The sequence below is a fragment of the Macrobrachium rosenbergii genome, chromosome 2 (genome assembly GCF_040412425.1).
Source record: "Macrobrachium rosenbergii isolate ZJJX-2024 chromosome 2, ASM4041242v1, whole genome shotgun sequence".
Classification (NCBI taxonomy): Eukaryota; Metazoa; Arthropoda; class Malacostraca; order Decapoda; family Palaemonidae; genus Macrobrachium; species Macrobrachium rosenbergii.
In genome coordinates this window covers 92,769,467-92,787,287 of record NC_089742.1, presented here as the reverse complement: position 1 = coordinate 92,787,287, position 17,821 = coordinate 92,769,467, and the positions used below count along the sequence as shown (strand labels likewise).

Below are 17,821 nucleotides of genomic sequence, written 5' to 3'. Positions count from 1 at the left end.
GGTATACTGATTACCATAGGTGACAAGCTGAACCAAGCATGTTTTGAGGTGGTTTGATTAGGAGGAGAGAATGGAGGATAAGGTGGTGAATAGGGTTTATAATTAAAAAAGAGTAAATTGTCTTTAGTATTAAATATAATTATCAGCTTGCCTGATCTAATATGGTTTTTGGATGGTCTACTGGCACAAGAAGTGTCTTCCCAATGTGTTGGTTATATTGAAGACACCAAGCCTCTGAGTATCCATTTGTGCAATACTGTCGAATGCTCTCTGCACTGAGACGAAGCCATACCCCATCGCTGTTATGGACCTGCAATATGTGTTAATATATTCATGGTTAATACTTGGAGATCTATATCCTTTTTTTAAAAGAACTATAAAATGCAAGATCTACAGGCAAAAGTACATATATAATTTTCAATTGAACTTTCTTTCAATATAAAAAGCATAAGCAAAACCTCAAAAATTACACTTGTGCAATGAATCATATTAATTAATGTTTTATCACAAAGTTCATGGTATTTAGTTATCAAAGTCAAGAGTCTAGATAAAGTTACAGCAAAGATTCAGAAAATAAAGAAGTAAGTACAATATATCAAAAACAAATAAAACTTGTTCAATGTAACCAATGTATACTACAATTTTTAAAAATTAAAAATACTACAAAAAAATTGTTGAAGATACTGCAGCTATTGTCACAGCAACTGAGTAACAAAATATAAAATACAGTAAGCATTACAGCATTACCTGGTATAAATCATTTGTTTGGGTCTGCATGACCAATGCTGGAATGACCCAAAAACTAACATAATGTAACTTGTCTCTGAAGTAGGTTTACAAGGAAGAAGAAGTGAAAGGGCCAAGAAGGTGGTACAAAGACAAGGCAGTTGAATGAAAGAGCCAAGAAGGTGGTATAAAGACAAGGCAGTTGAATGAAAGGGCCAAGATGTTATTGCAATAAGGCAGTTGAATGCAAGGGCCAAGAAGGTGGTATTAAGACAAGGTACTTGAATGAAAGGGCCCAGAGTGTGGTATAAAGACAAGGTATTTGAATGAAAGGGCCCAGAGTGTGGTATAAAGACAAGGTATTTGAATGAAAGGGCCAAGGTGTTATTACAATAGAGTAGTTGAATGAAAGGGCCAAGAAGGTGTTATGTGTTATTACAATAAGGTAGTTGAATACAAGAGCCAAGAAGGTGGCATTATGCCAGAAAAGTTGAAAGAACTGTATAAGTTGAGAAGCAACTGCTGGAGGGTGGGGTGGAATAATTAAGAAAGTTGGTAGGATACAGTTCCTATTTTCAGAATGCAACCTAGAAAGTTTCTTAATATCAGTTCAGTGGCTGACTCTATCAATGCAACTTACAACAAAGTCTACATCCCTGATGCTGAGTCCTTGCCTTTTTTCTCAAGTACTGCTTAAGCCTACGAATGTGGGAAAATGCACCTAGGTCTATGAAAGTCTGGTTTTATCTCCATAAATAAACTTAACCCTCACACACCATAGCACATGGAGTACAGCCAATTCAGATTGTGTACATTAACTCTTTACCAATGACTTTTATTAAGACTGTAAGATAATAGGCTTACTTACAGAAGAAGTCACAACTATACATGCAGAAAGATGTGAAAAATTAACAACCAAGAATGTGGCAAAGGTGGATAAGTCTTTCCAACTTGGGAATCTGCACAAACTTGAAAAATAGTGAAATGTGCTCTCTTGCATGTATTTGTGCCAACAGTCTATGACATTCCTTATTCTAAGAACATATGTGTAAGGCCTGCACACCAGAAATGAGCCACATTAGTAGCAAGAGGGCAGAGTAAGTGATCATGTTTCAAACCAAGTCTACAGAGCTTAATCACATCTCTCTTTTGTGGTATCATTAGCAATATTCAGCAGATGTGTTGGTTCACAAAGTGAAGCTAGCTGCTGCTAAGTTCATGATTTTATGGCTGCTAAACACTAAATCTTCTGGTCCAAGTTCTATGTAGTTTTAATATCTGTAAGATTCACCCTGGAATTTTCAACACTTCAATGAGGTCTAGAAAAAGATTTGGTCTACAAGCCTTCATGTATCTGTTTCCAGTTCTATAACTTTTACAAAACTGGGCTGTTTTACTGCCCTCTGCCTGCTATTACCTTGGTAGACAAGTTGGAGTGATGGAAATGGTTTTGGGAAATGGGTATACACTAAGGCTGTACCCATGATTTACGAATGGGGATCAATAATGGTTCAACAGGGCTGGAGTAAATTAACCTCAGTAGCTTAGAGTTCCAGGTGGCCCTGAAAGCAATGTTGCCACCTCAAGCAATTATCTGGAGAATCAAGAGCAAAAAAAATCTGAAAAGCTTTGCAATCTACTCTAAAAATAGAAAATTCTTTAGTTCAGCTACCAATTACTATTTGAAAAGCTTCTCAAAATATTGCATAGTTTCCTTTGAATATGGAAAGTTGAAAACATGGGCATACTTTAGTTCAAGAGGTCAAATTATAAAAAAATTAATATGTACTACAGAAATGCATCTGTACATTTGAGGAGCATCAAACAAAATTGAGAGCATGTATAATTTCATTCCTTTAAAAAATAAACAAAATTTCAACTATCATTTAAAGGGTAGCCAAAATATTGTACATAGTCGTAACAAGGTGTTACATGAATAGTGGAACCTCAAAGACTTATTGGCCCATCCAAGGAAAAACATTCAGAAAAACAAAAATACATCCCAAGAGCTGTAAATCACTCTATTTAATTAAATAATTCTCATACTGGTTAGTAGTACTACTGTTTACAACAACAGTCAGTAGTCTGTTCCAAAATGAGATCAACCTGTATATGAAGAAGTTCTAACAGTGCTGGTGTCAAACATTTTTAGTTTGTTTCCATCCACTGGATCTAGTTTCATTACTACTTAACACTTCAGAGGATTTTGTGCGACCCTGATTCCTGACATACACTACGGGGGTCATGTTGTCTGAGAATACTGCTACCACCTTGTCTCTCACCATGTGTTGCACTGCTTTAAATTCTTCCACAGAACCAAGAGCCTGAGACTGTTGACATGTAAAAACTTTTCTCCTGATGACCAAACTCCCAACATTTCCAGATTCCTCAGATAGTGCCAAAAACCCTTCATTGTGAATTCTGCAAACTAATGTGAGGTCTGAGTTTCTTACTTCTAAGGACAGACCTACAGGTAGTTTCTAGCAATCTGCCCACCATTCTAGAGTCTCCTGAAGATTCATCAATCTCCTGAAGATTCATCAGCACAGAAATTAAAGCTGAGTCTGGAAGGGACTTCCTGTCCCCACTCTCTTTCAGGCAGCACTGAATTGGTCTCATCCCGAGAGGTTGACAGACTTCTACAGTGAGGCCATATGCCTCAGGAGAGAAAAGTCACTGCTTTACTGGAAGCTGCTTTAGAGGCTGATACCCTCATAAAGGAGACAAGAAGTTGTGTACTCATTTCTCCAAAGGAAAAGCCAGAAATCTTTGAGTCTATCGTCATCCCCAGACAGAGAATAGAGTACTTCTGAGCCAGAGATAACTTTCAAACATTAATGAGAATGCCAAAGATTGGGCAAAATGAAGCAACAAGTCCTTGACACTGAAGAATACTTTTGTAAGAACTGACTAGAACTAGCCAGTAGTCCAAGAACTGTACAGAAGAAATCCAGTTTCCCAGAAGATGACACCAACCCCTAGTGGGAGCTACCACCCTTGTAAACCCTTGAGGAGCTGTACTGAGACCAAAGCAAAGTGCTTTGAATTGATACATTTTCCCATCAAACACAAAGCCAAGGTATTTAAGTGAATGAGGGTTAATAGGGACATGGAAATAAGCTCCTTCAGATCCACGGAAATCATCCATTCACCTCGCTGAACTCTGCAAGAACTGTGCTGGATGATACCACAGAGGATGTAGTCCACCAAACAAACTTGTTGAGTTGTGACACATCCAACACTGGGTGCCCTCTGCATACTTTCAGAACCAGAAGTAGTCATTTGTAAATATCTGAAGAAATTTCCAACACCTGCCTAATTTCTTCCTTCTCTAACAAAAAACCAACTTTCTTTTGCAAGACTAGGAATTTATCCTGGGGGAACAATATTCAAAACAGCTGAATAACAGAATAAAAAATATCTGAAGAATACTTATTTTACTGTTGTGACTTTTAAACATTTACCTTGCTGTAGTCTGTAACATTTGGGGAACTTTCTCATGTTTGGGCTTACTTCTCTGTTTGTTGTTTAATTTTTTATTAACTTATGCATACTGTACACCCAAGGGATTCTATGGGTGTTATTGATACTGTGTTTGCTCCATAAGACAGGCTGGCATGAGCTAAAGATTGTTCATAGCACAGTTCCAGCTTTTTCAATGCTTTAGCACCCATGTGGCTCAACAATGGTTTCAGGGCTTATAGTGTCAGGCAGATGTTTCACATTATGTCCTTTATTCTATGTACAGTAATATTGTCTGTTTATAATTAAACATAAAGCATCCATTTCCAATGAATTAACAAACTGTCAAAACACTCTGGCTATCTCAAAGACCTACTAACTATTATTATTATTATTCAGTAGATGAAACCTATTCATATGGAACAAGTCCAAAGGGGCCACTGACTTGAAATTCAAGCTGCCAAAGAATATGGGGTTCATTATGAAGAAGTAAGTGGAAGTAAATGAAAATACATAAAGAAGAGATACCACTTATTAAAAAAGAAAAAAATTAATTAATAAATAGATAAATACTTAGATAAAAATGTATCAAAACGCAAGAAGAATAGTACTACGGTAGTAATTCACTGAATTTTCACTTTATCTTCTGAAGTTCCAATTGCACGACATCCTCTTGGAGACTGTTCCACAGTCCAATGGTGTGAGGAATAAAGGACCTCTGGAACTCAGAAGTTTGACAGCGAGGCACATTTACTATTGGTACTGCTGTTCAGCAAATCTGGTTGCTCTCGGCAGATAATGGGGATCAGGGATCAATTGTGAATGGGAAAGATTTCTCTTTTGAAATGCAACTTATGAAAAATTGACAAACAAGAGACCATCTGTCAATGGTCCAAGTCATAACTGCTACTATTAGGAATCAGAAACCTACCACCATGAACCACTCTATCTAAAAGAGATAAATCTCTGGCAGAAGCAGACATCCACACTGGAGAACAGCATTCAGTAAAGGAAGTACAAATTACCTAAAACAGGCTGCATTGATTTTATCACTGTTATAATATATGAGGCCTTACGAACAATACCTACTTCCGAGTGGCATTTGCTAAAACTTTCATTTGATGTTTCTCAAAAGTTAGATGTACCTTAAAAGTTACATCTAGAATAGTTAAAGCTTCAGACTCATTCAGCAAAGTTCCATCCACCTGAAGGAAAGGCTGGGGTGGCAAATCTGTACGAGATCTGCTAATCAATCGTGTTTTCATTTTACTGGAGTTCAGCCTCATGCACCACTGATTACACCATTCCCTGATCTGGTCCATGTCCCGAATGAGGAGGGCAGCTTCATTTCTCATAAGTGGAGACTTTACTACACCCACAAGAATAAGGACTGAACCCTATTTACTCAAAGCTATTAAATGCTCACTGTTACTCTTTAATAACATCCGCATAAATCCCTGCAGTCACAAATCAAAGGTACATGCAGCCCTCTACACAGGCTGCCCTAAGGATAATTCAGTACAGTATTTCATACAAGTACAGTTTGTGGGCAATTTTTTATCAAGTCATCTCAATAAGAGTTGGGAAGAAAGGAAGTTAGAAAAAAAGAATGACTGTAAAGACTACAAAGATGACTGAAGGAATGTAGCTAAAGGCCTTTAGTAACTCATATAATGAACTGTACAGCGTACCTTATACGAGGTCTTTCAGTGGAATCCTTTAGTAACTCATATAATGAACTGTACAGCGTACCTTATACGAGGTCTTTCAGTGGAATCATAAGTACAAGATTATGCTTGAATTATTTTCAGGTTAAATAAAAATATGAAATGAAAAAGAAAATAAAAAAAAATAATAAATAGGAAATCCAAATAATACAATTGTGTAAACCAGCCTTCTACAAAATCTTGAGCTATTTCAGGTGTCCTAAAACTACAAAATTTAAAGATAATACATTACCTCATCTATAAAGGCAATAGTACCATTAACATGTACAATGCCAATCTGCTCACTCTGGAGAGAAGGATGAGTGCGTATTCTTAATCCAGCACTGTTCTGAAGGACAAACTTTCTCAAGCGTGACGGTTGCTGTGATGAACGTTTCATTGTACTCTGAACGGGAGGAGTTACCCCTTGGGGAGGATCCTTTACTTCCATTTTGTAAGTCTATGATTTTTTAAAAGAAAAATATCAATTTAACAAGAAATCACAAAAATCTAATTCAACAAGAATAGACAGACAGGAATAAGCCCAAACAGAATTTGTTAGGAGTCAGAAATAATTATATTACATTTAAAGTATATTTCTGTCTTATGATTACTAACCTCATCAAGCTGATAACTGTCAATGGTAACATGGAGAGAGTACCATCCAGTTGCACCAGGTGTCCAGTTACAGGAGTAAGTACCATCGTTGTTACTTCTCACAAGCATATTTTCAGTTGGTCTCCTCATTGCTGGGGACATGTAACGGAGTTCTTCAAATGAATAGTTTTCATAAGCCTGAAAAACAAATACTATTGTGATTATTTTTAATAAAGCACCCTATATCTCTTCAGCATCCCATCTGCCATTCAAAGCCCCAAGACAATCTAAAGAGGCTTTCATACCCACCAGATTTGAAGATGCTGTGACATTTAGATGGGGCACACAATCTCTTTGTTTCTGGATGGACACACAATATCTTTGTTTCTAAATTATTCACAGGGCAGATGAATTCAATAATAAATTATATTTGTAAAATATTCACATGGTAAAAAATTCATATTACCACCTCATAATTAAACAAGTATTACAAACTTGCCAGTCAGCTATCATAGTGCAAATGGGCTGATTTCAAGTAAGTGTACTGAACCTTAATTCAACAGGAACATGTTTAATAGAGTCAAAACAAACGCATAATTCTCTTCATAGCCAAAAGGATACGTCAACAGTCTATCACTATATATAAACCAGAGACAGTGCTGAATTCTGGCCAGGCAGAGGCATTTACCAGTTGTGATTCCCTTTGCATGTACATTATTCCCAAGGTAAAGAAAATTAAGTATTTAGTAACAGCTGTGAGTGTTATCTATGTATATATATTTTATACAAAGTATATATATATATATATATATATATATATATATATATATATATATATATATATATATATATATATATATATATATATATATATATATATATACATATATATAGTTCATATATAGTTCCATTCCCATATATATATATAATATAAAAATATGTCATATAACTGGAACATCAATAATTATGGTAATAAATTGTATATATTATATATATATATACAGGCAGTCCAATAACAGCTGAGTTCCATTCCAATAAACTGCTTAACAAGCCAATAAACCAAACCAGCCAGAAAATCTTTAACTGGAACATCATAAAATCTAGGTAACAAATGTCATTTACAAGCACAGTAAAACCAAAAACTGCCATTAACAGCTGCTGACAGTAATCAGACTGCTTTTATGTGCCATAAAATCTTTTATATATATATAAAATCTAGTTAATATATATATATATATATAATACTATAAAATATATATATATATATAATATATATATATATATATAATCAGACTATATATATATATATATATATATATATATATATATATATATATATATATATATATATATACATAATAATATATATATATATATACTACATATAATCAGGAAAGTGTTGACTTCTAGCAAGACATATAGAACAAATGGGATGACGAAAGGTGATACATATTCAACTTTATTTTCAGCCAATGTTTCAAAGCATGGCTTCATAATCAGGGCTAAAATACAAAAATAACAATTAAAATCAATACATAGGACTCAGTAAAATTATTAATGTTAAAATATAGATATTAAAACCGAAACATTAAAGTTAAAACCACCCTAACACCTCAAGAAAAGAAAACTGAGTGACCAAGAAGGGCACCAAAAGGACGAAGAGACCTCTTAAGCAATAAACAGAGGGGCAGAAGAAGACTGACTATTCAAAGATGGAACCAGTTGTTTGATGGTTAACGACTCGAGGATATGGAAAGAAGTTTCATCAGCAGCTTGCTCTAAGATTTCAAAATCGTCATAGGAAATACAAGCTTTGCATTGTTTAGAATGTTCCCTTATGTTAGAAAACTCCTTCTTACTCAATGTACACCCTGTTCTATGGCTAATGCCATGATGAGAGTCAACTCCCACTTTCAGCATTCTTTTGGTGGATTCGACATAAGTCCCGTGATTACATCTCAGGCAAGCATACTTATAGACCATCAAAGAATGCATAAGGTTGGGAACAGTGTCTTTAAATCTAAAAAGAGGGCCAATTGTTCTTGGATTCCTTAGAACAGGTTTGGGATTGAGAAAGTAAAAGTATTTCTTTAAAATCTGCCTCAGCATATTTAAAAATTTTTCATCGTTCATATAAGGCAAAGAAACATAAAAATACAGTTTAGGTACTGTAGGTACAGGAAGTTTTGGCTGAAATTTATTGTTCAAGAATTTTTTTAGATATTTCTCCAATAAAAGTTTGGGGTAGCAATTATTCTGAAAGTATTTTCTTAGGCACTCAACCTCATTATGAAAAGAGAGCCAGTCTGAAGAGAGAGAGAAAAGGCTCTGTGCAGTAACGTTAAAATACTATTAAGCTTAAAATTGTAAAAACATGAACTATAAAAATTTGAACCAAGACCAGTATACATTTGTTTCCGGAAAACAGAAGTGGAGAAGTGCTGGTTGGATCTGGTATTTAACACATCAAGGAAAGGAAGGCACTCATTGTTTTTATGTTCTATGGTAAATGTAATACTAGGATGGAGATTGTTAGCGAATTCTAAAAATTGTTCAGCAGCATCTTTACTTTGAAAAAGTAGAAAAATATCATTAACATACCATTCATAATATAAGGGGCGAAATGAGGATGAACAGTGGCTAACAAGCATTTCCGCCAAATGACACATGAGAACATTTGCCAGAACTGGACCCAATGGAGATCCCATAGCAACACCATCGGCCTGCTTATAATGCTTTCCATCAAATAAAAAGTCTGTGTCCAGCACAGCCAAATTTAAAAGTTTTTCAAAATCATCTCTATCAAACCCTTGATAGATAAAACCTGGTTCTATAAAAATCTTGTCTAAGATAATTTGTATTGTTGCCTGCAATGGTATATTAGTGATAAGGGAGACAACATCAAGACTTACCATATACAGATCGAGGTCCTGAGTAACAATCTCTTTGGAAAACAGTGTAGTCAGTCAGGGTATGCTCATTTTCTGAAAATGGTTGTAATAGTGGTACCAAAAATTTTGCTAACTTATAACTCGGAGTATTATACGAGGCCAAAATAGGCCTTAGTTGAATTCTTTCCTTGCGCACTTTCGGTAAGCCATATAAAACCATAAGAAGAACCAGATGTGTTCAGATCCGAATATGTATGTTTCTGATTTTATTTCTGTCCTTAAGTGATTTTAGAAACCTATTAATTCTGTCTTCAACTTTAAAGATTGGTTGAAAGTTAGGAGAACCAATGCATTCAAATTTTGACCGGTCAGATAAGACAGTATTCATTTTTGCAACATAATCCTGTTTATTGAGAATTACAGTACCTTTGCCTTTATCAGGTTTAGTGATGACCAAGTTTGTTTTTAGAGACAACTGTTTAAGAATGTTAAAATCATCTTTCCTAAGGAAAGGCAACCAACCACTCCTGAAATTCAAAAAAGATTTTTCTGCGAATTGATGCATTTCACCCTGAAAGTTTTTCAAGTCAGGTAAAATGCCTAACTTACGAAGGCGATTAAATAGTACTTCAAAGGGTAAAAAGTTTTATTACAGAAGCATAGGTAGAGTTGGCATTTTGTTTGGCCCCCATTACCATGCGCTTTGCTTCACTAATGCTGATATGTTCATTATCAGCTACTGCCAACACTTCTTGTTCAAATCTACATCTCGGGCAAGCCCTAGAATCTGGAGTGTGATCACCCTTACACAGAAAACAATATCGGGCTGCTTCGCACTCATCAAAATTATCGTGCTCTGCAGAGCACACAGGACATCTTTTTATTGTTATCACAAGAGTTTTGAATGTGGCCATATTCAAAGCATTTGTGACACTGTTTGGGATTTCTTTTATATTTTTTAACCTGCATCTTCTCATGGCCAACAATGATGGTATCAGGTAGGTAATTTGAGGAGAGGGTTAAAAGAACAGCTGCATCCCCACCCAGTTTTTTTACATGAGATACACAAGGAGGACACCGAAGGAGAATCTCCTCCTCTTTAAAAACATGCAAGTCTTTTGAGTAAACTACCCCTTTCAGTGTGTTAAAGAATCTGTGAGATGAAATACATTCAATATTTCCAATTTCAGGAGATTTAAAATTAGATAGCAGAATTGCTTGAGTCTCATTACCAGCTTTTATTTGAAGGTTCTTTCCACAGCGTTTTAAATTTCCAATGGGAATGGAACCAACCTTGCTCTCAATACATTCAGTGGCTTTTAATAAATTTTCCCCTCCCTCCTTGTAAATAGCAACATGCCATACAGGAGGAGGATGAGCTCAGGTACATGGGGCTGGTCCATGATGTTCAGTCTTAAGAATAAAATCAAATGGCTCATCGTTCAAGTTTTTCACTGAAAACACTTTCATGCTGAGAACTGAGTCATTTAGAATGTGGCCATGGAGTCTCTGTTGTGCCTCACTTGTTTCCAAGGGAGAGGAAAATTTAACAGAAGCAGAAAATGACTGCTTGTCTTTTTCTAGAATTAATTTCATTCTTTCCACTTTGCCAAATTGTTTTACTACACTATATAAACATTCATAATCTAATGACAAGCCTACATTAGTGCAATAAAGGACTCTATTATTTGAATCAAATCCACCAGATTTACTAACACCCTGGTGTCTCAGTGTTTGGTTCTGTCCGACAGCCATGCTCGTATCCAAATGCCAGATGTCGTTGCCAGTGCCATTAAGTCGTCAGATCCAGGGGAGGGAAAACTAATATCCAAATCCATAAACTTAAACCAGTCCACATGCAGCAGTCCGAACAGTGCACATCCAACACCAAAGAGCCCCTGCACAGACCCAGACAGCACATCAGAAAGGGAAAACCAGGCAGCTTCTACTGCCCAGCTTCCCCACCCCAACGCACTGCCAAAGCCCACAAAGAGACCCCAAGATGCCAAGCATGCACACAACAGACCACCACACACAAACCGGCTCATCCAACCACCCAAAACTGGTTGGTTATATCATGAAAGTATCGTGGATCAGTCAGGCATTCGCATTCTCCACCAATGGCACAAGTGAGAGTTGACTCCCAACAGTCCACCCCATAACCTACACTTTTAGGATGCCACCAATATGCTTGCAGCAGCCCAAGTATAAGCCAATCTGCCTGCTGGGAGTTCTTCCCCTACTAATGGGGACTGACTCCCCACTCCAAACATACTCATGGGCTTCCAGACAAAAGCCAGGAGTCCCACCTCCAAAAACCAGCCGCCTGGATTCCGAGGGGCTGATCCCCGGAGATGGTTCCGCCCCCCAAGATAGCAATGGGAGAATCCCAACATTATCTCTTGGGTCCAAACCATATCAGGTGGCAACTCAACCACCACAACTCCCACAATTAACTTCGAATGAGAACCCCTTCCAAAAAACAATCCCATCTCAGATTCACCTCAGAAGTAAAATTTTATGAATGTGGAAATGTCCGCGCCATTTAAACCAAAACCTATGTAGGATGATTCGTCAGGACCTGGGCCCAAAGGCCAGGGTCCCTTAGCCCCTCACCTAGTCAAGGCATCCTACTTGAGGGGGGGAAAAGGATAGTGTACGTACCTTATTGTGAGAGTAATATACGTACAATATTCTAGTACACTCTGTATGAAAATTACCATAAATACAACTGTACTTAAATGTTTATGTGTCATCACGACAAGCCACCAGGGTGGCGCTATGGTTTGTTTACATCCACTAATGGCAAATGGCAGAAAGGCAAACTGCCAATGTATCGTAAACAATTTTTCGCACGTTACTAATAACAGACATAATTCGGCTTGTTTTTCAATGTTCTATTAATAGCAACAATTTTTGTAGCTACCCAGTACAGTACAGTACCTAATCTAGCCTACAGCACTAGGTCTCCCATTGGTAACACGGGTGCATTGGAAGTGGGGCAGTTTTTTGATACAGTATACAGTCCATTTAAAAATTTAAAAAGTGTGTCTAATACGGTAGGTATGTTATTTAACTCTGAACTTATTTAATAGTAATTTATGTGTGATGTTTTGAATAAAAAACAAGGTTAGGGTAATAACTGGTGGTCGAGAACTTAATCCGTTTTCAGTTATTTACGGAAAAAATTTATTTGGATCGTGACTGAATCGCATCTCGCCGCTTCTTTTGGAATGGATTAGCGTCGAGGTCCAGAGTTCTACTGTTTTATGTATGTGTGTGTGTCTATATATATATATATATATATATATATATATATATATATATATATATATATGTATATATATATATATATATATATATATATATATATATATATATATATATATATATATATATATATAGACATATATGTATATATATATGTATATATATATATATATGTATATATATACATGTATTTACATGACTATATATGTAGTCACTAAAAAATGTTTTGCAACATGTTCCAGACATTTTCGTTCACCTAACAGTAATTTGTTCTTTTGATATTTACAAGGAAATGTAATTTTCTTATTCGATTTTGGTTAATAATCATACAGTTAACAATATAAAAAAGAATGGTGAGTGAAAAATTCATATGACGAAAAATGAGGAAACATTTTGAAAAATTTCACTTCAGATGACTGGGCAAAAGAGTCAAAGAAGAAACTATATTTCGAATCCAGATAAAAGTTTATTGACTAATAAAATAATATTGAACAGTTATCAATGATATTATACATAAATAAAGAAAGAAAGAATTCAACCATTATTGTTGTCAAAAACAAAAAAGAAAAAATCTCATAACGTCGTATGTTATTGTGTGACTCCACATTCGGGCAGGAAAGTTAAACTAAACTGTCTTGTCACTTGCACCGATAAGATGGGCAACAGACTCAGCCGCACCACAATCATTAGCTTGCATAAGACTAATGTCTCTATTGTAGATATTGCTCGGCAGCTTAGTGTAAATAAAACAGCCATATAGAGAGGGATACAAAAACAGAGAGAACGAGGAAATATGATAAATTCATTGTAAATAGTGGAGGAAGACCCCATTGTTGCACTGCTGTTAAGGATCATCATCGGATGATCACTGAAGGAGCTCCGCCTAACTCCCCAGACAACCGGTGTTGCTATAAAGAGAGAACATTACGCTTTCCCTTCAAGTTGCTGCTCAAACCATCCATAACAGGCTACATAAGACCAAGATATTATTTCATCATACTCCTGCCAAGAAACACTTCATATCAGCGAAACACAAAGAATAGAGGCTAGGGTTTGCGTTACAGTATAATCCAGTGGCCGATGATTTCTGTAAGAGTCATCTTTTGCGATGAGGAGGAGACATTCTCCACTGATGAGCATGGTAGTCTTATTCACTGCTGGCATTTAGCATTAAGTAAATTAATGCTGAACTTCTTGCTAATTTTAATTCTTTAGAAACTTAGATAATAAAAATACAAAAATAGGCGTTATATATTCAGTTAACTTCATAAGAGGTATCAAAATTATAGGCCTAAGTAGCAATGAAAGAAATGAGAAATTACACATGATAACGGCATTATATATATATATGAAATTTTTATCACACCGTGATTTATATACAATCATGAAGCTACAAATGTAAGCAATATCAATTCACGCTACCTCGGTATATCTCCGTTGGAGAATTGTCGCCGAAGGGGAATTTATATAAGTGATAAATGAATTGGAATCGTCGGGACACGAACCCGTGACACGAAAACCTATTCAGCGACTCCAGTGGACGTAAACCATTGAGCCATCAAGAGAGGGGAATAGGTTTTTTTAGTGTCACGGGTTCGTGTCCCGACGATTCCAATTCATTTATCACTTATATAAATTCCCCTTCAGCAACAATTCTCCAACGAGATATACTGAGGCAGTGTGAATTGATATTAGCATTGCGACATGAACCATTATATATCATATATTGTATATATATATATATATATATATATATATATATATATATATATATATATAATATGTGTTTGTGCACGATTATATTCTATGTATTACAAAAATAAACATGAAATCTGTTGGTCTAGTTCAGTATATTTTATATTGAGTTTCACTAGTTCACAATATACTGTACATAGGATTAGTCATTCAAAAATTTGATTAATAATAATGTCAAGCAAATATATATATATATATATATATATATATATATATATATATATATATATATATATATATATATATATATATATATATATATATATATTATAGATAGAGAGATAGATATAGATATAGAGAGAGATATAGAGATATATATATATATATTATATATAGAGATATATATAGATATAGATATATGTAGAGAGAGATAGAGAGAGATATATATATATATATATATATATATATATATATATATATATATATATATATATATATATATATATATATATATATATATATATATATATATATATATATATATATATATATATATATATATATATACATACAGTAAACCCCGTATTGCGGTCTCACAATTCGTGGACTCACCTATTCGAGGATTTCTCTATGGAACATATATATTGTACACATTATTCACTGAAAATTTGCCAATTCGTGGTATTTTGCATTGAGAAATATTCACTAATTACCGTATTTTCATGTAATTTTCATGACTAAATGCATTTTTGTAATAAAACTATTAAAATACTCAGGTACCCAGGTAATAATTTGTCTTACAGTAATTCAATTTTGTGATGGGGTAAGCATTTAATACCAATATGACAATATTTATAAAATATTTTAAAATTTTGTGTGGGGGCAGGGAGAAGTGTACAATCAGGCAGCAAGAGAGATCAAATTACAATACACCAACTTCTTTTCCTCCATCTCTTTATCCCATCTTCTAGTTAAAAAAGTAAAAGAGAATGATAAAAGTATTGTTAGTAACGTTATACTCTTGCATAAATGCGTACAGCCATAAACAACGGAATGAGAAACCGTTGTTTTGCTTATAATCAAATCGGATAACAACAGCCGTTTTGCTTGTATTTCAACCATTGTACGGTAGTAAACAATTACCATAGTTATAGTAGAAATGACGTTAAGCAGAATAGGACTGATATATTTTTACATTACACCGCTGTAAAACCAGATCATCATTAACCGGTGCTGCCAGTAAGCGGGGACTGCCTGTATATCAAAAATACCTTTATAAAAATGAGGGACTCAAAACATAAAGCCCTTGTATATTAATATATATTACACATATCTTACCCATGATTTTCAATAATGACATTCAAATTATGGTGTTTTGTTTGTATACTGACTCAAACTCCATTATCTACATAAAGAGTTATTTTACTTTCTAATTATATCTGATTTCTTCTACAGGACAAAAGAATTAAATTCTAATCAGCATACTCACAACACTTTTTTTTTAGACAAATAATGAATTGCTCACCTTTATCATGGTTATAGCACAATAACACATCTTATCCTTTATTGACACTTGATATGGAACATCAAGTGATGGCTGTGGGTGTCCACCAAATGTTAAGTTATCTGCAACATGCTGGCTAACTCGTCTCAACTTTACTTGACTTCCATCCTCTCCTGTGCTGACAGGTACTGCAACAACTTCAACCTAGAAATCAAAAGGTAATTTCTCATTATTTGCATCAAACTTTCTGAAATCTGGTAAAAAAAAAACTTTCTAACACCCTATTGTCCTCCAATCTTAGCTAAAAGACTTTCTTCTATCTTTTAAAACTACAATAACAACTTTCATAAAGTCCACGAAACCAGCCACTAATAAAACAAAATTTTCAACCCTCCTTGCTCAACACTTACTACAAAAGGGTTGCATTTCAAAAACTTCAACACGTTTTGTCCTCTCACTTCACTTTTTCCCTTCAAACAATCCAATAGCTACTCCATAGTAACTTCTCTTCTCATCCAAACCTTTTGCAGAAATATTGCCACCTTCCTTGTTTCAGTTATTCCATGATTTGCCAATAATTATTATATTTGCTCTCAAAATATAATTCCAAATTAAACAATTCTATTCTTCCACAATCTTTTCATAATCATCCTGGGCTCCAATTACGCTCATTATCCTTACTCTTGCTAACAGTCACTTCCAACTTACTCCTCTAATTACTACATCAAATTTTTTTACAAATCTTGACAATTTTTCCCAGGGGATTTTTTGCAGATTTTATAGACACTTCCAGATGGTAACACAAATGGACATCCAAAGGGGTGGGACATGTGTGCATCTCTTAATTTGAATGCTACTTAGATTGACAATGGAAAATTCTCTTCTGTAACATTATGGGCATGCAAACAAAATTGTTCCCCTCCCAGTATTTAGTTAATACACCATAACCTCTCAGAAACTTCTTATGACTTGATGTGCTCCAAACAGGACAAACATTAAAATTGGATAGAATATGCTAAAGAATATTCCTAGTAAATAGCATCTTTTTATTTGCTGCTGTCCTCTGAGGAGTGGAGGGTTGGCAAAGTAGCAACACATCCCCTTCCACCTACAGTACATCCATGATCTGAACCATGCTGAATGGAGTGGTTGAAGGAGAGAGAAGTTTGATCAAAGTAAAGAACTTAGCTGTGGGTAAATTTCTGGGAACAGATAGAGAAGGATTCCTAGTACTGTAACCATTTGATAGTAATTTTTAATTTCTCAGAGAGGAGCAAAAAGTGAGACGTGGGGTGCAAAATGTCCCACCCTGCTCATTATGCCATGAGGCATAATAGTGGGGAGCAGGCTAGTGCCAACAATGTTTGTTAAGATCATAATTATAAGAATTAGGTAGCATCACGAGGGGTTATTTCCTAGAGGTGCTCAGAGGGGCAAGTGTTACAGGAGAATGTTACATTATGCAAAGATACTCTATTGCTTAAAGTTAGATTAAACCTAGCTTCCTAACTCTTTCCTGACTGTTCCTAAATGACCACCATGTGGTTTCTCATCACTACCCTATTTTTGACAACTTAACCAAGTTAATGCTTAACAGCTTGACTACAAATAGGTTTTTACCAGGTACCAATTCAAAAATAACAAAATCAAAGATTTAACTGTAAAGTAAACTACAAACACCAACATGCAAAGCGGAAAAAAGAAAAAAATTAAAATAGCCAACCCACTGATGATATGGCAATTTCTAATACATTCAAGTTAAATGACGGAAGTCTGGATCCAAACCTGGAGCTACGTCTATGTGGCAGTGGGCACTCATGAGGGACTGTGCACCCTTGGCAATGGTTTGGGCCAGTTCTTGCAACTTTGTTTCTGTGGTTGTGGCACCACATATGAGCTTACACCAATTTCCTTGAGCCCTTAGTGCCACCGTAACAACTAACTGAATTTCTCGGTATCATCCTTGCCAA

General features: G+C 35.2%; 1 protein-coding gene across 1 annotated transcript in view; it reads right to left on the bottom strand.

Annotated features, from left to right (window-relative positions):
• hiw (highwire) overlaps window positions 1–17,821 on the bottom strand; it is a 1,788,684-nt gene that overhangs the window by 543,869 nt on the left and 1,226,994 nt on the right. Inside the window, 4 exon segments of the mRNA XM_067112237.1 lie at window positions 152–310; window positions 6,148–6,354; window positions 6,513–6,689; window positions 15,873–16,055. Coding sequence (XP_066968338.1) covers window positions 152–310; window positions 6,148–6,354; window positions 6,513–6,689; window positions 15,873–16,055 — 726 coding nt within the window.